At 44.4% G+C, this 23,077-nt stretch overlaps 1 protein-coding gene across 7 annotated transcripts; it reads left to right on the top strand.

The window, feature by feature from the left end:
- Positions 1-485: 485 nt before the first annotated feature.
- Positions 486-22,628, top strand: MTHFSD (methenyltetrahydrofolate synthetase domain containing). 7 transcript variants are annotated; one of them, XM_035543517.2, is made up of 10 exons: positions 490-567; positions 765-868; positions 2,212-2,325; positions 2,918-3,031; positions 5,100-5,190; positions 6,050-6,162; positions 6,328-6,453; positions 14,479-14,678; positions 17,173-17,212; positions 22,176-22,628. In XM_035543517.2, the coding sequence occupies exons 1-9, from the start codon at positions 540-542 to the stop codon at positions 17,186-17,188; spliced, it is 906 nt and encodes a 301-aa protein (XP_035399410.1). In that variant the 5' UTR covers positions 490-539; the 3' UTR covers positions 17,189-17,212; positions 22,176-22,628. The 7 variants fall into 7 exon arrangements, with proteins under 7 accessions (XP_035399405.1, XP_035399410.1, XP_035399408.1 ...); XM_035543515.2 differs by lacking the exon at positions 22,176-22,628 and adding an exon at positions 18,534-21,903; XM_035543516.2 differs by lacking the exon at positions 22,176-22,628 and adding an exon at positions 19,348-21,901.
- Positions 22,629-23,077: the final 449 nt, after the last annotated feature.

The raw sequence follows: 23,077 nt of genomic DNA, 5'->3' as shown, positions 1-23,077 counted from the left end.
ATGCTATGGGATCCTGGGGGGCTGTGCTGCGCCCTGTTTCCGTACAGAAGCTCTCCCTGATTTCTGCTCTGAACTTCACGTCAAGACGCGGCCCCTCGGGGGCTGGCAAAGCACAGGGACATGGCCGGGATTTTGGGGCATGACTCGGGGAAAGGCCCATGGCTTGGGCTTGGGGTTTTCCTCACGGCATGTGGCACTGCAGAAGGGGCTATGGCGGGAGAGGGGGCTTCTCTTTGGGGTGTTTATTCCTATTCCTATTCCTATTCCTATTCCTATTCCTATTCCTATTCCTATTCCTATTCCTATTCCTATTCCTATTCCTATTCCTATTCCTATTCCTATTCCTATTCCTACTCCTATTCCTACTCCTATTCCTACTCCTATTCCTACTCCTATTCCCTATTCCTATTACTACCCCCCCCCCATTTCCCCTTCGCCCTCGCACCTGTTTGTCCCCTCCGCCCCGCCGTAGCCTCCCGGAGCGGTGGGCGGAGCCAAGCCGGGGCCGGAAGCCCCACCCCTGGGCGGCTCTCGCCGCCATGCAGGGGGGCGCGGGGCCGCGCGCGGGTGAGCGGCGGGGGCGTGGCGCGGGGGCGTGACGTCACGGCGGGGGGGGAGGGGGGCGTGACGTCACGCGGGGCGTTACGTCACGGCGGGGGGTGGGCGGCGCGAGGGCGACCGTTGGGGGGCGACCGTTGGGCTGAGGGGATTTGAGGGGGGGGGGGGGGCTCTAGGTGAGCGCTGCCCCCCCCTCGTCCCCTCAGGGACATCCAAGGGCGGCGTCCGGGAGCTGGTGTGGGGCTACCTGGAGAGCAGCGGCCTGGCGGAGAGACCCCGGCCCGTGCACGGCCGCATCCCCAACTTCAAGGTACGGGGTGGGGGTGGCGAGGTCCTGGGGGTGGTGGAGGAGGAGGAGGTCCTGGGGGTGGTGGAGGAGGAGGAGGAGGAGGTCCTGGGCGTGGTGGTGGTGGGAGTGCTGGAGGTGGTGGTAGGTAGTGAAGGCAAGGAGGGAGGCGGCGGAGGTGGAGCTGGTGGTTGAGGTGGTGATGGAAGCGGTGGTGGTGGAGGAGGTGATGGAGGTGGCGATCGTGGTGGCGGCGGCAGAGAGCTGAGACCGTCACCCCGTGCGCCTCTGGTGTGCTGCGGGTCATCAGATGCAAAGCTCTGCCGTGCCTGGTGCGTGCCTCTGTGAGGAAAGGCCGGGGGTGTGCAGCTTGCAGGAGGGAAGCATCCAGGGAGACCTCGCTGCAGCCTTTCAGTACTAAAAGGGATAAAGAAAAGGATGGAAGGGGGCTCTGCTTGGGCAGGTAGTGATAGGGTGAGGGGGAATGGTCTTAAACTAAAAGAGAAGAGATTCAGACTAGGCATTAGGAGGAAATTCTGCACTGTAAGGGTGGCGAGGCAGTGACACAGGCTGCCCAGAGGATGTGGCTGCCCCATTCCTGGAGGTGCCCAAGGCCAGGCTGGATGGGGCCTTGGCCAGCCTGATCCAGTGGGTGGTGTCCCTGCCAATGGCAGGGGGTTGGAACTGGATGATCTTTGAGGTCCCTTCCAACCCGAGCCGTTCCGTGATCTCCCGCAGATGCTGTGGCAGGCGTGCACTGCGTTTTGTTTGTGTTTCACCAGGTTTTCGCACCTCACTCTAAGAACTTAATTTCTTGAGCTCCATATAGGCTCTGCAAAGAGAGACTCGTCCCGAAAGTGGTTCATCCAAAACCAGCCTCTGTGTCTTTTGTTTAAAGGAACCTGTTTGTGTTCATTGTCTAAAAAGGGAAATTGCCCTCCAACTTTGAGTCAGGAGTGAACGGAGTCAGCTTAGGCAAAGTGAGTGTATCCAGATCCCCTTTTTTCCTGTGGCCTGCAAGATGTTAGTCGAGCCTTCAGCCACTGTTGGTATGTGTTTCCTTCCCATAGAGAAGATCACAAAATTAGCAGTGTGTCCCTCATGTTTAAAATCATGGGAAGTTAGCGTCTCTACAGGATGAAAGAGTAAAAATTTCTCCTCTCTGCTTTGAACTCCTTGGTGATGCATGGTTATTTTATGAAAACAGGGTGCCTCTCATGCTGCGACAAGGCTCCTGGCTTTACAGGAGTTCAAAGCTGCCAATACTGTAAAAATAAATCCCGATGCTCCCCAGAAGAATGCTCGCTTTCTAACACTAGAAGTAAGTGAACGCATTCCCTTCTCTCCCGATTCCTTTCTTCACACAGGGGTCCCACCAGGCTTGCTGCTCTATTAAAGAGCTCGATGCGTTCAGCAGAGCAAGTGTGATCAAAGTGGATCCTGATAAACCTCTGGAAGGCGTTCGGCTAGCCGCGCTGCAGGTAACTGAGTGCCTTGCACCCCTGAGGAGGAGGAGAGTGGGACAATGGTGCGGTGCTTGGCAGCACCTTGTGGCCAACTCCTGCCATTTTTCCTGCAGGAGTTGTACCAGTCCTGAGCTTCGCAGGGCTGCTCATGTCAGCGTATCATTGCCTTTTGGGCAAACTACAAAGGTGCACGTAGAGTTCTGGTAAAGTAGTACACTTCTGTGGAACAGCAGCTGTTTCCGTGGTTTCGTGGTCTAATTCCCAGAAACACGTCAGGTGGCCTTGCCTCAAATTGCCATACGTTTATCACAGGACGTATGTCAGACCCATGAATGTTTGTCAGCGTATTATCATGAGTACCTTATTTGTGCACGCATACTTTAGACCAACAGGCATGTTTTGCCCTGTATTTTTTAAATAGTTCCTTGTCTGAAGCTGTACTGTAGTGGAGAGGATTCCTTTACAACCGCTACACAGTCACCGATGCGAACGACTCATAGCAAATAAGATGGTTGGCCACATGGAGATCTATGGGACAGAAAAAATGTTTCTTCTGTGTAAAACGAGCCCGCCTCATTTTAATGTGGTGACTCCTTTTGCTTCACAGGCAAGGAAGACTTTGTTGGTTCCCACCCCCCGTCTGAGAAGTGGCCTGTTCAATCAGATTGTTCCACCCTCAGGTGCCACCAAGGAGATCCTGCGGATATGTGCTACTTCTCAAGTAGGGACACAAAACGGGCAAAGTCTGAATTAACATGTGGAGGAGAGTTGTGCTATGACAGTCTAACTAGAAGTTGGAATACCAGATGCTACCTGACACCTTGTTCTGTTAGTGCGTTGCTCCTGGTTTTGTGTACGCATCCACCAGAAATACTCTTTTGGCAGCGCTGAAGTCAGGATGCAATTTATTTTTTTTCATGTCTGTTTAATTTATTAATAGAACAGTATATTTTGTGAATGCTTTCTGGAACATTATGAACAACTTTCATAGGTGGTTTGGATCTTTAAGCTTCTAATAAATATTATTCCTGTATTATTTTTGCGGTTTTGAGTTGGTAAACCCTATAAGGAGTATTTTAGTGTTTACAGTTTTTGCCTGATCTGGTCAATAAAATACTTGGAGTTACTCAATAGAAAAGATTGGTTCTTCTACAGTCTTAACTTTAAAGAAGCATAAATTCTGTCATTTGCCTCAACTGGCAGTGTAAAAATAATGTGTATGTAGTGGTTTACTTTGAAACGTGGTGCGTTGCTGCCCTCTGGTGTTAAAATGTCATACTGTATAGCTAAAGTCACTTGGCAGAGAAACCTGTCTTGGTTTACATGCATCATTATTTGATGTGATAATTTAACTTGTACAAAATGATTAGTTCTGCTAGATAGTTTTATTGCCTTCTTTATCTCCTGCTAAACGCAATAAAGTTCTAGGGTAACCTAGTATACAACTGAGGATTGTAAGTGGATGGTAATTAGTAGCAACTTTCTTTGTTGGAAGTTCTATTAAGGTTATTAATTAAGTTTTTCAGGGTTGAAGAGCGCTTTTTTGAAAGGGACCTTTCTTTTGACCTGCTTCAGGCCTCGTGTCTGATCTAGGATCTTACCATCACGTCTGTTTATTCATTAGTAAGCCTATTTGGGGAAGAAATGCTATTAGTTTATATTGACAAAGCACTGTGCAAACTGATTGTGGCACGCTGCTGTGAAGTGCATAGCGAGCCTTATTAAAGTCATACAAAAGTTACCAATCTTTTTGGTTATATGCTTCACCCTGAAAATGTTTGTGGTTTTTTATTGTGAGGATTAACTTAGCACAAGGTTGAATTGCTGTGAAAAAGATTTGTTATGCTGTATATGTGTATTAAGAGTGAATGAATCCCAAGGTATCTTTAAGTTCTAAACATCTGATGTTTGAAAGCTAAAAGTTCTGTTTTTAATTTCTGCAGCTCTGGACAGGGTTTTATTAGGATGTGTCCTTTAGAGAGGAGCCTGAAGGGGGCGAGGGGGCAAGAGGAATTAAGAAAGGTTGCCAGGGCTATGTAAGGCTTTTCTTGTCACTTGTCAGGAATAATGTGTTTTTCTGTTCATCGGTGTTGTAGTTAGGAAGTTTGGGTAAAGATAGCTTAGCTTGGCAGTGGCACATCCTGAATAATGATCACACAGCAAAGTGTTGAGGAATGCAGTCTCAGGGAACACGTAGGCAGCTTGGGAATATGCTTTTAAAGATTTGGGTCTGGAGATGCTGGCAGTGCCGTGTATACAGTGTGAAGAGGAGAGTAATCCAGCATCTGCACCTTGTTGTGCATTTTGGGTACAGTTTAACATCTTCAGGCTGTAGCTGTCTAAATTAACCTTGTGATCGGTATGTGAGAGCTAATTTAAGAATTTGTAGTGCTCTGGCGTTGCTCGTGAACGTGAATCTATATTTTATGACTTTCACTTCGTAGGAGTAGGAGGGTAAGTTTCATTTGCCCTCATTTTCAGAAATAGATGCTGAATTAAGGGTTTCAAATACAAGGTTTTGATCCTAAAAAAGCAACCTTGTTTAGAAAATGGCCCACCTCCCTTAGCTCTCCCTGAAGTGTGCCAGAATCCTTGTCACTGTAGTAGAAAATGTATTCTAGGATTCCCTAGAGGGAATCCCTTTCCAGACATTTACAACTTGGCTATACATGGTAGAAACACTTAGAAACATGGGGAGTCACTTGGATTTATCAAAATACTCTGGATTTCAGCCTCACTGATTGGAAGACTCTGCACTGTGTGAACCTAAAGCTATGTTTTTCTTGCAGGGTATAAAAGAATACAGTGTGCCTGTAGGTCTTGATGGGAAAGTACGAGTGGACTTGGTTGTTGTAGGATCAGTGGCTGTCTCTGAAAAAGGTAAGATAAAACCTTGTAAGCGTTCCCGGCGGAGGGTGTTAAGGTTGTGATTCTCAATGTTACATCTTCATTTTGACAGACCTGAAAATCTCCTTGGAGCTTAACTGCGGCCTTAAGTTTTGTCTTTTCTGTGTGTCAAATCACTGATCCTAGTCCAAGCAGGAAGATTCAGTGCCTGGTTTACAACAGTGCCACCGGGACTTGATGGGCAGGCAGTAGTGTGGTTTAGAGCATGCAGGCCACTGTTCTGGCCTTCAGTAGAACTACTCAGGCAAGCTTTTCTTTTTTCTTTAAAGGAAGCAGGGAGACCAACGTGTTCAGAGGCCTGCACTGCTCTAACAGGCTGTATAAAAGGAAGGGTGTTGCAGCTGCTGATTCAGTACCTATTTGGGGATCAGATTTTGCATTTTCTAGTCTTTTGAAGAACCGCTGGTGGTGAAAAAATATCTGTTGACTTCACCCATTGCCTAAAAATAAAATGCTCTTTGTATGTGACCCAGATTCCTCTTTACTTACGTGAAGTTAAACTGTGCTTGATATGAGTAGGTGGTTCTAATTACAGTGGGTAAATAGGTTGCTGTGTTAACCAAATTGGATCGGGTTTGGTTTATTCTCAGTGGGAGGATCCTGGCGTCTTCCAAGTGTTTGTTGAAACTAACATTTAATTTAACTTCAGTTTTAATTCAAAGTAAAGCTGCGTTCTGTGAAAGACGTTGATCTGAATTCTTGCCAGGTTATAACTCTGTGCTTGGTTTATCTGTTGCAGAGTGCTTAGTTTAATTTCATGCTTTTGACAGTTACCATTCTTTCCACTGCGCTGTTTGTGTCTACTATCACCTTTTGCTTTTGTGTGTTTTAGGCTGGAGAATTGGAAAAGGTGAAGGTTATGCAGACATGGAATACGCGATGATGGTGTCAATGGGAGCAGTGAAGGAGGAGACACCTGTAGTTACTATTGTGCATGACTGCCAGGTAAGATAAAATATCTGCTCTGAAGTGACAGCTTGGAATGATTTTGGGGTAGCACCTTTACTTTGTTTCCAGGGTCACTAATAGATTTGCATATGTTACAAGGCATCAGGAATTCATGCGCAATTTTAATGAATTTGTTTTTAACAAATCTCTTGCTTCTTGTAGGTGCTCGACATAGCAGAAGAGCTTCTTGATGATCATGATTTAACCGTTGATTATATACTCACACCAACAAGAACTATCAAGACTAATTGCAAACGACCAAAACCCCAGGGAATAATATGGCATAAGGCAAGTTACCTCTGTTAACAATGGTTTTCTGGTACCAATATTCTGCTGATAAGTTCCCCATTTTTACTCCCGTAGGGAAAATTAGATATAAACACATTGGTTACTTTGGAAATAATTGGAAAAGGAGCAAATGTGTTTGTTAGATGAAACAAAAATACAGCATAAATATTCAGTGGTTTGTAGATGGTGATAGTGACGAAGTATATTATTGAAGCTGAAGTTACGGTATCAAATGAATTATAGGGTGAGAGTTGCCAAAAACATCGTTCATGGAGTTTTAAGAAAGACATCAGTTCTTGTAGTTGTTTGCAGTATAACAGCTTATGTAAGACGAGGGACTTCTCCATCTCGTTTTATATCTAATTCTTGAGTGCTTAATAAAACTGCCTCTGTTCAATTTATGAAGGCGGTACTTTGGAGACAACTTTATGGCATTAGACTGTGAGGAATGGGTGGAATACATGCTGCTCCAGTTCTAAAAGAAAAGCGTGACTTAGTGGCTGGTACGTTGCTGTTTACATAGCGAATGTATGGGGTTGGCTTCCGGAGGACAGATGAATTTGTAACCGGAGCTCATTTTCAGGTGGAGGAACAGTGACTTGATACTGTTTTAAATCACGTATCATTATTTATTGACAATGATTGTATTATGGGTTTGGAGTTGCGTGTTGGTTTTGTTTTTCTGGAGATCGTCAGAAACTTCAGTGGTTTCAAAAATGGTTTTGGAAAAGCATTTAGGAAATTATTCTACTGGAATTGCGTTCTGTGAAAACGTTTTCTTTGTCATTAGATTTTCATTCCAAAAGTCATCTTGTTAGGGAGAAGACCTAATCCCGCACGACTGGGTAGCAGGATAAATGCTAAAATGAGGCATAGCGTACCCTTTTTTTGCAGAAAGCTCTGGAGAAATACTGGTGAATGCTTTCAGGGAAATCAGTTGTTTGGCAAGTGATTAACAAAGTAAAAAGTTGCATTTGTTAAGGTAATGTATCTACAACAAACAATTCTAGCCAGTACTATTTTTATTCCTATGGTGAGAGAGTGATTTACCCTGACTGTGGTTGAGGATTTGAGGTTAAAATTAAATAAATAAAAGCTTTCTCTGTTCTAGTGCATTTTTTCCATTGAATTATTTTTGAATTATAATTTTTAGGGTATTATTGAATGTAATTGTTTTGAAGGCCTGTTCCTTGTGCTCTATCCATCTTGCCAACATACTTTTGATTATAGTCTGTCTCTCTTACTGTCAGACCAGTCTCAGTAAGCAGCTTTGCTAACGCTTCCCCCCCAGCTCCCATCTCCTTCCTTTCGCTGGCAACACTATTTAAGGGTCTGGGGCACAGTCTCTTGCAGGGGCCCTTGAATCTTTTGTGTGGCTTTTGCCGTTGGTAGAAAGTCAAGTCAGTCCCCAGGCAATTTATCAAATTCAATGTTTCTTTTGCATTTCTTTGCTTTGCAAAGAAAAAGTCAAGATTTGTGTTACAGAATGTTGCTCAAAAGCTTACAAAGTATTTGTCGCAACCCCTTGTTTCTAAAGCTTGAGGAGATGCTTCTGTCTAAAGCCTGCACCACATTGACTTCAGCCAGTTTGTGTGTCGTTGTGAAAGTTTTTTCTATAGTAATCTCTGCGTTAGTGGTGGTGTCTGAAAAATACAGCTCTCACTGAATTTTTTTACAGCTTTCACTGAGAACAGAGCTCTTTACACGACCGAGCTTTTAGTGTTTGAATGTTAATTTAACATATAAAACAGCTTTTGGCTGTTCTTCAGAGCTTGCGTTGACTAGGTAATATTGGAGAACGCTAGTCAGTGGGGATAATTGTTTCTGTTATTTTGGGACAACAGCAAAGTGTTGTCTGTATGAAGAAATAATTTAGCATTATTCTTTCACAGGGAACTGAGCGACTTGTATATATGTTGTTTGTGGCTGTGGAGGTAACTGTGATCTACTCCTGCACAGAGGGTCTTGGAGGTGGGAGGTCTAGTTAATTGTCAGGTTGTTAAAATTGTAGGATTTGATGGAGGCAATTTAAGTGTTTGTCCATCAGCTTTACCTGGATGCTTCCACATTATTTTCTCATCTTTTTCTCTACATCCTTTTCTCCTTCAAATCCTGGCTTTGCTGTTGCATTCCTATTCCTCTCAGCAAAACTAAACGAATCAAGAGGTAGTCAGTAAATAAATACCCCACTTCTGAACATGGTGTTTTGTCAACAGAAAGTAGCTTAACTGCTTTAAGGTGGGCGATGTGTAAAATACATTGCAAAAAAAAAAAATTCATCCTTCGCTGGATCAGGCCAAGACAATGACTTAAATTAATTAAAGGTGTTTGCAAACATGGGATTACTGCTAAGAATTGTTGTAAAGGATGTGCTTTCCTAAAGCTGTTAGGATAAATAGCCGTTAATAGGTACCCTCTGTTTTCAGCTCATAATGAGGTAAAAGGGTACCTACAGAGTAAACAAAATGCATATCTCCAGGCTAGATTTCTGTGCTCAAAGAGGCACTGTGTTGTCTTGGAGTGTTTGTGGTCCTTACATGCTGTGTAGGAAGGAAGTAGTGAGTCAAGTATGGGAACAGGTGCGAATAATTATATACTGTGATTTTTGTCGTAGAAATGCTGATTTTTAAGGACTTCAAAGGAAATATAAGAGCTACAGTGTTAGCACCAGGGAAGCATTATCAAAATAAGTGCTAGGCACTCTAGAAACACATCTGAATTACAAAGGCAATACTGGAGCATGTATACAGGTAAGCTTTCTGCACTGGAGTTGAGGGGTTTGAAAAATGTGTAAGTGCTCTTGGAGGGCAGCAAGGGCCGCTAAGAGCTGAGCACTCTGGAAAACTTTATTTGGATACCAGTGGAGAGTTATTTGGCTTCATCTGCCTCGAAAATCCGCCCCATTGTTTCTGGGAACTCTAAATTCATGAACCAACTTACTTTCTCATTTAGTATTTTGTATGGGTAGCTGTGATCTTTATCTGCGACGCTGTCAATTGTGTGTGTCGCAATTGTGAAGTTATTTGTGCTGTGCTTATTTTAAATTGAAACTGTACAGACCAATTAAAATACTTGGGGACATGAAGAGGGAAATGAGAATAGTTGGTAGAAAAATCACTAGATTCTAGCAAGCATTTCCTTCTTTTTTTTTATTCACTCTTTTGCTGAGAATTTTATAGAAGCAGGAAATTTTTTTTTCCCAAAACAAAATGAACTAGGAGAATCCCTGGGTCTGATGTTGAAAGAGTTTAATATGCAGTGGCAGAGAGACACTGACAACAAACAGCTTTTGATTTGTGTCTGTGATAGAATGTTTGGAAAGTAAAATAATGCTGTTTCAGAGGTCAAAAAATTCACACACTCAAGCTGGCAAAACTTTTAGCAGGGGCATGCTGTTGCCATCAGAAAAAAAAATTATTGTCGGTTTAGCTAGGGCTTTTTGTTTTGTTTTTGGGGTGGGTTTGTTTTGAGGGATAGCGTGAGCAGGGCAGGCTTCCACGCGTGGTTAAACATCTCGACACCTTTGCAAATCTGACCCTTGCTGCGGAGTCCGTGGACTCGGTTTTTTGCTGATGGATTCCAAATGTGGGTTGCATAAGTTTCTCCTGAGGGACACTCGCAGACTTCATGGGCTGCCAGCTCCCAGAAATATGCCCTCGGATTGCGTGCACATATTTGGACATTTTATCATTCATTTGCACAAAACGTTCGACTGTGCTGGCCCGTCCTAGCTGTCTTGGCTTTGTGCTTTAAACCCCTGTGAGCAGAGCGCTCCTTGAAACGAGCAACTGATTAAGGAGACAACGTGAGAAGTGGGCTCTGTTCTGAAGGCCTTTATGAGGAGTCTTGGGTCAGGCATCCCCCACGGTGGGCAGAAATGAATCTTGCAAACACTTTGGCCTTCCAGCCTCGTTACTTGGAAGGGTTGGTGGATCTACTCTACTAAAGATCATTTGGTCTTGCTCTCAGCCTTCCAGGGCAGGGCAGCAACACCTGTATCCATCATGAGCCACGTGTTCCTCCATCATTTGGTGTGCCCAGATGGGTAGCTATGAGAAGCAGAATTAAATAACAGACTTAGCATCCTCTCCAATCTGTAACTGTCCTTCCCGTACGGGCCCTACATCAGAACTGCACTGCCTTTGCTGCCAGGGAAATCAAAGCAGTGTTTGGCTTGGCCTGCACTGTATCAGGGGTCAGCATTACTCATTCTGTCAGAGGACAAACACATCTTTCATTTTCTCCAGCAAAATATTGAAAGTGGCTACGTTCGCTCTTCTGGAATAACAGTGGCTGAGGAGAGCCCCGACGTTCCAGCAGAGACTTTGCAGAAGTCCATCTGCCACTACGTTGTTTTGGGACCAAACCAGGTGTCGTAAGAGTGGATGCTCAGGGTTAAGTGCTGGGAGATTTTTATTGGCAGACAGCATCCCAGAGTCTGTTTTCTTCAGGTTTCTGTCAGAGAGGGGCCACATTTCCCTTCTCAGCTCCTTTCCCATAGCCTGGTAATTGTGTGCCAGAAGAATTCATCTACCCTGCTGTCCTCTTTCCCCAAGGCTCTCCCAGCCATGGCAGGGAGTAGGCAGGATTGTTAAATGATTAATTGCCTTTGGTGGAGTTATTTTTAACCTGAATCACTTCAGTTACTGAGTTCATAGCACAGCCCCAGAAGCACTTCTGTTGTCCGACCCCAGAAGGCTGAAGCGTGGAAGTGGCCTGGGAATTGGTGGTCAAGGGATAATAGGAAACTTCTTCAGCTGGCTTCGCTGCCAAAGCCAATCATCTAAATCCCAACACTCAATACAAAGTTTACAAACATCAATAAATGGCTTGGCTCTGACTTTATAGGGAAAGGGGGAGCAAGGGAAGGAGCTTCCGCCACTGAGGTTGCCCAGGTCCGCATAACGGGATCAACAAGGCGCGGGGCAGAGCCCAAGTCCCTTGCATCCTGGCTTAGCTCTAAGTGCTAAGCAAGGCTAGGGAGGAGTGACCAGCCGGCACAGGACCAAGAAACGTGCAGCTTGTTTGAAGGAGAGGAGGAATATCTTTGGACTCTCTCCACATGGAAATAAATCATTGCAATCCTCCCCAGCTCACAAGACAAAAGAAACTTTTTTTCGTGATCGTAATTAGCAACACATTGTACTACCACAAAGGAGTTCTTTTGTTTGGTATTTTGCAACAGAGCAGAGCAAGTTTTTTCTCCTCCTGTGCCACCCACTGCCCCTTTTGCCCTTTTGTCTCTCACCCCCTGCACCCCAAAAAAGGTGGTGAAATGATATTCTGAATTCCTAAACTGAGTCTTTCTACCATTCTTTGACATAAAAGGAGCGAGAAATAGGGAAGGATTTGAAAGCTTTGGCCCAGACGAAAGATTCTCCTAGACCCCAGGGAAAATAGTCTTAAAGGTGAATTCTCTGTCGCTCTGTGGCAGAAGGATGTCAGTTGACAGTATCAGAACTAGTTTAATATATTTTTTTTCCAGATTTTTTTTTTTTTACAAACAAATCTAAGTGCCAGATCAACTGCCTTTGTTGCTTAGAGGCTTCTTACTGGTATGCCTACCCAGGGCTGCATTTCAGGTAATGATAGGCTCGCTTTGTGGTGGTTTTTGATGGTCAGAGCTTCAGCTCTTATAGAGAACTAGTTCGTAGTCCTTCTGAAGACATCCATGCTATTGCAAGTACATCTGCCTGAGGCTGTAGGGACCCTGAACCAGGAGCTCCAGGCAGATACCAAAAACTGCTGGTCACTCCAGTGAGAAGAGAGGCAGTGCTGCAGCCTGGCCAGTTGAGCTCTCTTTTAGAAAGTATGCTGACCCTGGATTATCTAAATCTTCTCTTCAGTTTGTCCTTGAGAGACAGGGAGTTCCAGATCCATCCTCTGAGTGGCCCTGCTCGTCGATTCCCTTAATCTGCAAAGTGGGTGAGGGCTCGCTCTTGGTAGCATTGCTCTTTCTAGCTAAAACCCCCCGTCTGTGCCTTAGGAGCTGAGTTTAATTTCAGGGTGAAAGGAACTGTGCACACACTTGGTAATAGGTTAAGGTTGTTCTTTGGGTCCAGGAGTGATTAGTTGCATGAGAATAGAAAAATGTTTTTCCTGTTTGGTTTAATTAGCATAGAGCTTACATTTCACATAGAAATTTGACAGAGGACAACAAATGTTCCTAATTGTTGGCCAGTAAAAACAAAATAAGATGGCTTCAGCCATTGGTTTGATGTTGTATTGCCCAGGGAAGGGGAGTTTGCCGTCAAACCCAGCAGTCTGAATTCCTGGCTGAGAGAAACAAATTAGTCCAGGAATCCACAGAGCAATAAGTCTTCAAAATCTGAAAATGGCATGTACCTTTCAGAGTGCTGAGGCTCCCAGAGCCCCAGAGGAAGTCCTTGCCTCTCTGTACTGGCTGCCAGATCAGGCCAGATTTGTACAGAAATTATTCTCAGCCGTAAAGTTTGCTTGTTTAAAGGGCCTGATCCCAAACACCTTGTCTGTGGGTCTGCAGTGTCGCAGAATGGAGGTTGCCTCTGCCCGTGATGGTTAGCTCTGTTCCGCTGTTTGATATTATATTAACAAGGCGGAGCTGGGCTGTGTGGAAATGTATGTATTTAATTTCAGCCTGAAGTAAAACTTACTTGTTTGCTCCTCAGAAGAGGAGTCCTGCCTGGAAACATTTAAGAAACTCCTGCTGACTGCCTTTCCTGTTACCTAAGCCTAACATTGCCCCCACCCTGTCTTCAATTTTACTCCAGTAACGTCAGAGTTGGGTTCCTTTCCCTAGAGATCTGTGAATTTTACACTTCTCGTGGTGCAGTTAGATTGAAACTCCCCCTGACAGAATTGTAGAACCAGGAGTTCAGGGGCTCTGAGCTGAGCCCTGCAGGCATATTCTAGCCAGGGTACACTGGTGCTGGTCCAGGACAGCCTGCCGAGGTCGTGGCTCATATTCTTGGGCACAACACCCTGCGAGAGTGGCTTGCTCGCACTGTGTGGGCTACTAGCTTGGGACTCTGCTAGCTCAGGCATCACTTCCCCAGGCTCTGTTTTGCTCCCTAAATTTAAGAATTGGATCTTGTGTTGATGGATGTTCTGCTTGTCCAGCAGCCAAGTACGAATTACTGCTGCTTCCAACTGCAGTCTGCAAGCCAAGAGCTAGACCACATTAGCTAGGGAACCACTGCGTTTCCTGCCAGTCACTGAGTGCAGCCTGGGGCATCTCATGCCTGAGATGGATAGGGTTCAGCTGTTGAGAGGAAGAGCCCTTCCAGAAAAGCTGCTTATGAACTGGGGCTGGATGGAGGGACAGAGAGTTCACAGTTTTGAAGTAAGTGTTTGGACACTCTTCCGTTCTGTGATCCAACCCAGCAGAGTGGTGTGGGATCTGATGAGTAGCTGCGGGTGGTGTGTGTGAGGTCAGATGGCAAGAGAGGGGCTGTGGTGATGTGCCACAACCAGAGAACGTGCCTCCAGCTGGGCCCACACTCGTAGGAGCCCCGCTACAAGGCACGCTCCTCAGCTGCAAGCTAACACCATGGTCCCTCCTCATTGTATGACCCAGCCTACGGGATATCCTGTTTTGGGGGGAAAAGAAAGCAAGGAGGTCTGCAGAATGAAAGTGCCTGATGGTCTGATGAATTGTAGGCATGTAAGATCCTGCCAGAGCAGGAGCACAGGCCCTCGGTCAAAGCAAATATTAAGGGATAACAATGAGAATGCAAATCTGAAAACGCCCTGATAAATAAATGTCAAAATCGCATAGCTCTGAGTTTGGTTTTGATTTTCCTGCTGGATCTACATTGTACTGCTCGCTTAAAGAGTAACTAATGTTTATTTTTGTCCTGCAGTGTGTATTTAGGGAGCATCTTCAGAATCCAGCCAACAATTAGTAACATTTTGAATGTTCTGGCACTTCGAATGGCAGCAATATACTAAAGTTCCACTCTTTTTATGGTACAAATGGGTCCTGATGGTGATCTTTTTCTGGAAGAAAAATCTCTCATAATTGTATCTGTCTTCCTCCTTTTATAGGTCAGCTATGAGATGCTGGCAAAAATCCCCATCCTAAAGAGTCTTCGATACAAAGAGAAACAGACAGGCAAGGATGTTACCCTCCAAGACGAACATCCAGACTTGGCAAACGCCAGCAAGTCAGCAGCGTTAAATGAGAAGGCAATGCCTGGAAATACAAGACCGCAGGCTGCAATGGGCTCGGCTCAAATGGGACAACAGTACGTTGAAAGTGATTCTTTAAGTCCCAGATTAGAGGGATCTGGCACGATTACTACTGTGTATGTGGGGAACATACCTCCCAACGTAAGAGTGAGCGAGCTGAAATATGCTTTAAGGGAATTCCGTGCAACTCCTTTAAAAGTGAATTGGCAGGGAGCGCAGCACAGGGCTTTTCTCGATTACAAGGATAAAGCAGCCGCAGAGAGTGCTGTATCCTCTTTGAAAGGCTTGAGCCTCGGGGGTAATACTTTGCGAGTTGAGCTGGCCAAGAATCAGAGAAACAAAGGGCAAGTAGAAATCAATAGTTAGAAATTAATTTGAATAGAGGGGAAAAAAAAAAAGGCGTGCTTTTATTGTTTTGCAAGAAGCTGACCTAAGTTTTCAAGGTTATTAGTATAGGCTCTGATTTCTGCAGGCTAAACAACAAAGGAAAAGCCGGCTTTTGAAACAAATGAGGCATACATCTCACAGCTGACTTGCCTGCCCCATTCCTGCAGTTGTACATGCAAAGTGCATTTGTCAAGACGGATGACAGAGGAGCCTTTTCTCTAAATGGTTGTCCACAAAGTACCCACGTTCTGTGCATTTGTTTTTCGTTGGCCCTGGTTTGATTTGCTGTTCAGAGTGTACATCCGTTAGGCCTGGATCAAAAACCTGCCCTTTGGTAGCTGCGCGCAGCCACATGGAGCGAGGTGGTTATGTTCTGTCATCTACAGATTGTACCTGCAGATTTGTGCTTGTGAGCTTTAAAGCCAGCTGCAGAAAATCTGTCTTAAAGGTTACAGCTATGTTTACTAAGAAACGGTGTTTGCCTGATGTGAGTTTTCAGCATCTTTTTCGTAAAAATGGGGGAAGGGACCTTGGCCTATTTGTGCTCTTGAAGAACTGCTGTAAAAACACTGTCTCAGCCCCCAAGTTCTAATAATAACTATTAGCATGATGGAAGAGAAGGTAGCCCCCTTCTCAGGTTGGTTTTGTTAATTCAGCCCTCTGTAAACTTTGTATGTTTTATTTCAGTCTGGGAGAGGAAGCTTTTTCTCCCCTACTTCTCCCCCAAAACACTTCAGGTGCCTTTTTGATGGATGTAGATAATTATAAAACAGATTATTTTCCTGATTGTCTTGTCTCTTATAATGTGGTGTGATTCTATTGCCTCTGGGAAATTACATTAATAGATAATCATTGTAGTGGAAATGAAAAGCAGACAAACCACAGTCAAAACTTGTTGATGATTAGTCTAGTTCTTTGAAAAGTTGCTGGAGATAGCAGCAAAGCCTGTTCTTGCTGTGTCTTTGTCACCACCAGTGTGGTTTTCCTGCACCCACAGCAGCAGACAGTGATGAGCATTAGGGAGCAGCACTGACAAATTTTATTTGCAGAAGTGCTATCAACTACTAGCTTAAAGTAAGTTTTTTACGCACACATGAACACTTACAGTGTAGAGGAGAATGATGATTTATGTGGTATGGCTTTTATTATATTTTCTTCAGTTCTTCATTCCTGAAAAACAAGCTGAATTTTGGCTGAACCATCCTTTCTAAACAGAAGCAGTTTTGCCATTGATGCTGGGCACATAGTCAAAGTAAGCATCCAAATGGATTTTTTTTTAACATATAAGTTGGAAACTTTTTTTAGCCTGAGGGTACTGTTAATGTACTTAAAATATACTTATTATGCCTCAAGGGTCAGACATTTCATACAGTATTAAATAAAAAATTCTGTTATCATGAGCTCTGCCCAGGAGGGACTCAAGGAAAGCATTGCTTCAACTTCCTGTAAGGTCAGCAAAGGTAGAGGTTTCTGAAGAAGCAGTGCTGTGCTCTTAAATGCTCTCTTTTCCTCCAGCTCAAAATTATTTTCAGTGTCACTTAGTATGAATTCAGACGTGAGCACTTCAGAGGCCTCTGCATCTTGTTTCGGTAGTTGTGTGCTTCAAGGATAGGAGTCGGGGGTTATGCTACTACTAAAACATACTCATTACATCATTGGCTTAGAAAGCAGGGGAAAGAAAATCAAAAAATACTTACACATCACTGCTTTCCCCTTCCAAATGATGGCGAGTTAAGCAACATGATCATGTGATGTTCTTTTTGACTCTCGCAATACTGCTTGCGTTGGTGATGATGCCCAGGTGACCTCAGCAGTTAAAAAGCATTATTCTGCCAGGGAAAACTTCAGTTGTCTCTAACTTCCCCTGTTATATTGCAGGTTGAACCAGCCTTCTCTGGTTTGTGGGAATTTCATCCTCTGCCTTATTTCTGTGTTGTGTTTTTTAATCTCTGAAGTTTCAGTGCAGATAAGAATAACCACTGTTGACCTCATAGGTTTTTTTGGGAGGAAAATAATGGTTTTTTGCTTTCACTGAGGCAGAATGAGTCAAAAGAAATTTATAAGTGATAAGTTATTTGTATTCATGTGTAAATACATACTTGAAGGTATTCCTAATATATCTTTTTATGCTAACCTTGGTCATCTCTGTTTTTTGATTGCCAGAAACCACAACATATAGTTCCAGGTCAGCTGACCTCCAAAGGTAATGAAAGAGAGGCATTCATACCCGGTTTTCTCTGTCTTCTCCTAGTAAAATCTTACATTATGCCAGGGGAGTTACGTTTGTGGTTCCAGAGCCTGAGCTGTGCTAGATCTATATCCATGTAGCCAACCTCTGTAATTATCTTCCAGCCTGTCACTTTTTTCAGTCTTATGTTTTGTGAGGTCACATTTCACAGCAATACATAATAACCTGTTACTTTCCCAAAAGGCAATTAACAGTCCAAACCACGCTGCTGGGAAGATATTAACTAGACAGAGATATATAACTGCAGTTAGGCTCTGAAAAGAAAAATAATTACTATACGCTTAAGATAACGGACAACTCATTAGCATTTCGAATGAACTGGAATAATGTTGATGCTGTGATAATATCCAATTTAAGTAGTCCTTTTTGATCCAGGTTGTTAATAAATGGCGAGGTCCTCTAGGCCTTGGCATCGTAAAGTCATTAAAGCTTGTTTTTAATTCAAGGTAGCAGCTGCTCCAGGTCGGAGTTTGGCAGCCCACTGCAAACCCATCTGTATCAGCAGCTTCAGCAAATCAGTAGTAACGTGTGTGGGTACAAGTTCATTTGTCATCTCTGCATCAAGAGCAACATCATGCAGGAGCGAATTAGTACAGGCAGCTGCTGAAAATAGGACCTGAAGCTACAGAAGGCTCACCAGGGTTCAGAGCCTCTGCGGAGGGTTTAGTAGTAAGAGGTTATATGAAGGCAGAGCAGTAGTCATCAGAAATCAGGTGTGGCTTCCCCACACTCCTGCAGGTTTAGGGTGGGTGCTTTACTTTCACCAGGGTTTTCTGTTGGCAAATATGACTGAAGAACGTAACCTCTCCCTTTTCGAGATGAAAAATCGGAACAAGTCCTAGCGCATTTATGGATTGATATAGTATTCCCACAGTGAGAACCGGAAGTGATGTTGTAGGAACTTAAGCATTTACATTTTGAAAGGAAAAAAAAAAGGCAGCATGACTTGCAGCAAAGCTGTTCTACAAGCTAACCTGTGAGGTACACCACTGTATAGCTCGTACTGTCTGAAATGCACCGTATATTAACACATTCAGTAGGAGTTTGACCTTGCACATGCTGAAGTCAATGTGATTTCTGTCTTGGCCAGCAAGAGAAGCAGTGACAAGGACGATGCCCTTACTGCCGCTTGGGAAGTTGATCATCTTTAGCTAAGAGACATTTCAATGCAAGATGCTAAATTGCTGTTTAATTAAGTAATGCAAGACTGCCCAAGGCACACGCCTACATGGCTTTCTGGCATCTCTAGCTGTATGATGTGGATTTTTTCTTGCAGGCTGACCAAAATTCTACTTGGGGAGACAGAGGATTTTGAAGAAAAAGTGAATGGGGCAGTTTGCATCTCTTAGATCTATTGTTTCAGGCTCTCTGCACGGTCAGGAAGACATCAGTTATACATGAGTCACTTCTGACTTTTCTCTGAATCCACAAAGCTGAAATGTAATGCTTTTTAGTGAATCCTTAGACTCTGATCTCATAATGAAACTCGAGGAACTGAAGCCTGCTTATGTTTCACTTTGGCCCAGATCAGGCCTACGCAAGATATTTTAGCAACAATCAAACCGCAAAGTCCGTGCCCTGAAGAATTTACAGTCTGAATTAACAAGCTTTAAAGATGAGAACTTTTACTAAAATAATAACTCTTCATTTTCTGCTGGTTGTATTTGTGGCCCTGGTGCTAGCACCTAGGATGAACTTGGCTACATCATGGATAGGGTTTGTGCCTAATCTCAGGTGGATATTGGCCCCTACAGTCCCTCTTTATTGCTGTGACTGAAGCGCTAGTCTAGGACTGCAGAAGCCTCAGTGCTTCAACCCTGTTCTCTGTAATTGCCTTTTGGTGACCGCTCATGCCCAGAACAATGGAGAGAATGTACTTCTGAGCACTTAACCCCCAGTCTCCTTCTGTATGAATGGTGGGATATCCTTGCTTTTTACGACTCTCATGATAAAAACATTTACAATGAGAAAGAAGTGCCTGGGTGCTGAAGAAAAAAAGAGGTCTAAAATGCCTGTGATAGATGTGCAGTCTGCATTTAATAGGAAATGAAGTGATCCCTAACACTGACTTGATTTTGGTTCACTTGCAGCAGCACAAGAGCCTGTGTTTCTCTGCTGTGTGATGAGAAGAAAAGTTCAGCAGTACAATGGGAAATACTTTACTGAGCCAACTTTGTTCAGAAGTAATTAAAAATGAGGTCTTTCTATTCTCTGTGCAGCCTGATGTCCTCGCTTGTCATGTGGTTCGATGCATTCTTTCCAGCTCCTTTCATGGCACAAACAAGTTAGGATGTTGTTATTGCATGCCCCTCTTTTTAAGGGTTCAATGGGGAAAGATGCTGAACAGCTCCGGAGGCTGGTCAGCGGGAGCAAACCCAGCTCAACTTTCATGGCAGCTGAGAGGGTGCAGAGTCCGGCAGCGACCACCCTAGGTGTTACAGCGTGTGTGTATGAGCTTCCCAGAGTGCTTCTGCCCCCTCTGCTCATCTTCTATCCCCACTTGTGGGAGAGATGCAAAGAGAAAACTGTATCGGATGAATGGAGCCTCCACCAGCTCCATTAGGCTCGAGAACATGGTCACTTTGGAGGGGATTTTCTTTTGTTGAATGATATTAGTCACAGCGTGGTGTGTGGCACAGCGCAGTGAGGCAACATTGTGATCTGCTAACAATAAAAACGAGGTGGCTAAATGCCACTCAGCACTGAAAACTATACAATCATGAGGGTTTTCCTTCAGACAGCTATGTCCATGCATTTCCTGGAACAAGGACAAGGCCACACAGCTTCAATCCACCAAAGACAACGGCGAGTAAACAAGCCATCTTGCTGTGTAGTCTCCTCTGAGTGACAAGAATCAGAGATTGTTTGTTTCCATGGAGAGAAAAAGGAAAAAAAAAGTCTCAACATCAGGGTGGGAAGACAGCAAAGCCTGCTCCTGTGTCACAGCCAGGTCCCCATCCAGCCCTCCAGCGCCTCCATTCACATTTGTCCCTGGTTCCCTCCCAGAAAGCAGTCTTTAAGGACAGAGGACTTAGCTCATTATCATTGGAGACCAATAAAATATCTGGGGAAAGGGATGGTTAAATACTGGCTTCAAGTCACGTCTTTTTTTTTTTTTGTTTTAAATTTAATCGTCTTATAGTGCTCCAAAGGGAGAAACGAACGTTTTGAAGAAAATGCTTCCATTGAAAATCTAGCACTGGCTCTGCATTTTTCTCTACAACTGCAGCAAGGGTTGAGGAGGGGGAGGAAAAGCATGCGCTGGGATTTCTCTCATTCCGGTTCCTTAGAAGGAACAGCCCCATGCAGCAGTTCTGGCTCTGGAGGAAACATCTGTGACTGTGACCATGTTAGTCAGGGAAACGTACCCCTCTGTGAGGTAGGCTCTTGTGTATGAATGCCTCTATTTCCTCATTGCCATCTATTAAAGATTATCTCTCTACAAGAAAAGTGCACCATTTCCCATGTTTTTATGTATAATGTCTGCAACGTCTGCTGTAAACATCATGAAAAGTTTCTCTGCCCCTCCACTGACATAGGTAGAAAAGTCACTGCTTTTCATCTTTCAAAGCACTGCAGAAATGTTTAGGGTCGTGTATCCTGCCATTGTTCTGGGCTGGGCATCTCACTGAAGTCACTGGGAGAAATGACTTCAGGATACGGACCTATCTAGTCAATCTTTATGGTGGCCCCAGTAACGTCCACATTTTACAGATGGAAAAATGAGGAAGGTGGAGCTCCTGCTAGACCAGATGCAACTGGTAATTCCCAGCACTTGGGGGAAACAACTGGCGGGACAGGTTAGAAACTCATCAGAAGCTCTCTCCCTCAAAAAATAAAACCAGCGTGGTGACCTTTTGACATTTCTACGTGACAGGTGGGCATCTTGTATCTTCCCAACGGAGCTGCAGCACCGCAGCCACTCTGCCTCCTCACAGCCCTGCTGTGGTTGGGGATCGTGTGATCCTTTGGATCCTCCTGCTCCAGGAGAGCCTTCTAGTCAGTCAAAGCACTTAACTGCAAGCCTCTCTCCAGTCCAGGGACATAAATCACGGCTCTCTTATCCCATGAGACAAGATGGGGGACAGAAACTGAGCTCCTTTCCCTGAGACGTGCCTCCTCCAGAGGTCTAGCAAATCAACTATGTTGTAGTCCACCCATCCCATGCAGAAACCTGTGGGGCTAAAACGGGGCAATTTTTTTCTTTGAGGAATAAGGCAAACATTCAGGACTGTTAGATGAGAGGAAAAAAAGGCAGGGAAGGAAGTGAAACATTCATGAAAGGTTGCAAAAACCTCTACATTTCTAGGCATTAGTGTATCCACTCCTGCCACTCCTTAGTATCTTGGAGCAATCTGTTAGAATAAAGTTAATCATTCAGACAAGAGTAATACTTACAGTTTTTCCAGAGGGATATCGTGTTTTCAGAGTCTTTCCAGGCACTTGCACTGCTCAGATTCCGAAGTCTGGTGTTTCCACCTTTCTGAAGGAAGCGATTACTCAGGTAGTTGATCTGCAGCGTCTTTTCTTTACCACCATATAGGAACACAAGCGCTGTAACAAGTCCAGCTCCAAGTGAACTCTTGGTACTCTAAGTCCCTGCAAAACTTTCCAGGCTCTGACATACTGCTTTCTCAGGTGTGTTTGCTTATTTTTTCAGTAATTAGCCTGAAGCTGAGCTGAGCCACAGAACTGCTCTTTCTGTACCATTCTGGGTCTTTCAACTCCCGCTGCCTCAAATAAAGAAATGACTATGTCCAGTCTCTAGTATTTATGTCACTGTAAGAAATACTGAAGTGAGGTGGCACTGCCAATGTCCACACATCTCATTCCTTGATCAAGCAGATCTGATCTCTCGGATTGATGTTTGCTCTGCTATATGTGCCTGTGACCATGAATTTCAACCTCTGACCTGCAGGCTTCTTGGGCTCTCTCAGAGAACCTGCAGGAAGTGTCTGAGAAGAGGAGATTCATGTTTGCCTCAGATACCGGGGAACTGGTCTCAAAGAACCTCTCATAAACCTGTGCAAATAGACAGCTGTCCATCCTGGAAGATCAGTAACAATGAGCTTTATTCCTTCTTTTATCGTTCCTTAATAATATTCTGATTTTTGTTGCTTACTGGGCAGGATGAGTACTGGCAATGAAAGTTATTTAAAAAACAACTGAGTTGCATGCGTCTCCTCACTTCTTGAGCCAATCTTATAATTGTTCCTATGAATAACATCAGCTCACAATTGCGGAGCTGCCGCTAGCACTCGGGGCATCTTCTGCTCATCATGGGGGTCTCCTTCAGCCAGACGCATGCTCCCCTGCATCAGTTACGTCCCTGAGGTCGAATCCCAGTGCCAAAGACTTTTTGGCACAAACATGCAAATGCCAAGCCCGCAGGAACAACCCTAGCACTGTCTTCCTGCAGAAATTGGTATCAGGCAGGAGTTACGCTTGTAAGCACGCATGGAAAGTGAGCAAATGTCCAGGTTTGGTCTTCTGAAAGCATGTGGTCTTCCAAAATAAGTCAAAGTCCCCTTTTGAAAAAGTTCCCTTTTGAAAAGTTCACTTTTGAAAAGTGAAAATTACTGTAACTGAGATCCACTGACGCGTGTAGGTCCCAGACTTCTTGGATTCAACACAGAAGTCAGGCACCCAATTATCCTGGTGGATCTGAGCCTTCACCTGCTAAAAAGTACAGACCTAACTCAGAACTTGGCCATCTAAATACCCTTTTAAGATTCAAAGGATCTGTTTCCACCAGCAAAGTCTCCAAAGTGCCTAGTTTGCTGCTAGTCTGCGTAACCACCCCCATCCAAGAGCATCACG

This window comes from Cygnus atratus, chromosome 12 (assembly GCF_013377495.2).
Source record: "Cygnus atratus isolate AKBS03 ecotype Queensland, Australia chromosome 12, CAtr_DNAZoo_HiC_assembly, whole genome shotgun sequence".
Taxonomy (NCBI): domain Eukaryota; kingdom Metazoa; phylum Chordata; class Aves; order Anseriformes; family Anatidae; genus Cygnus; species Cygnus atratus.
The sequence above is the reverse complement of the archived record's forward strand: the minus strand, read 5'-3'. Positions and strand labels throughout refer to the sequence as shown.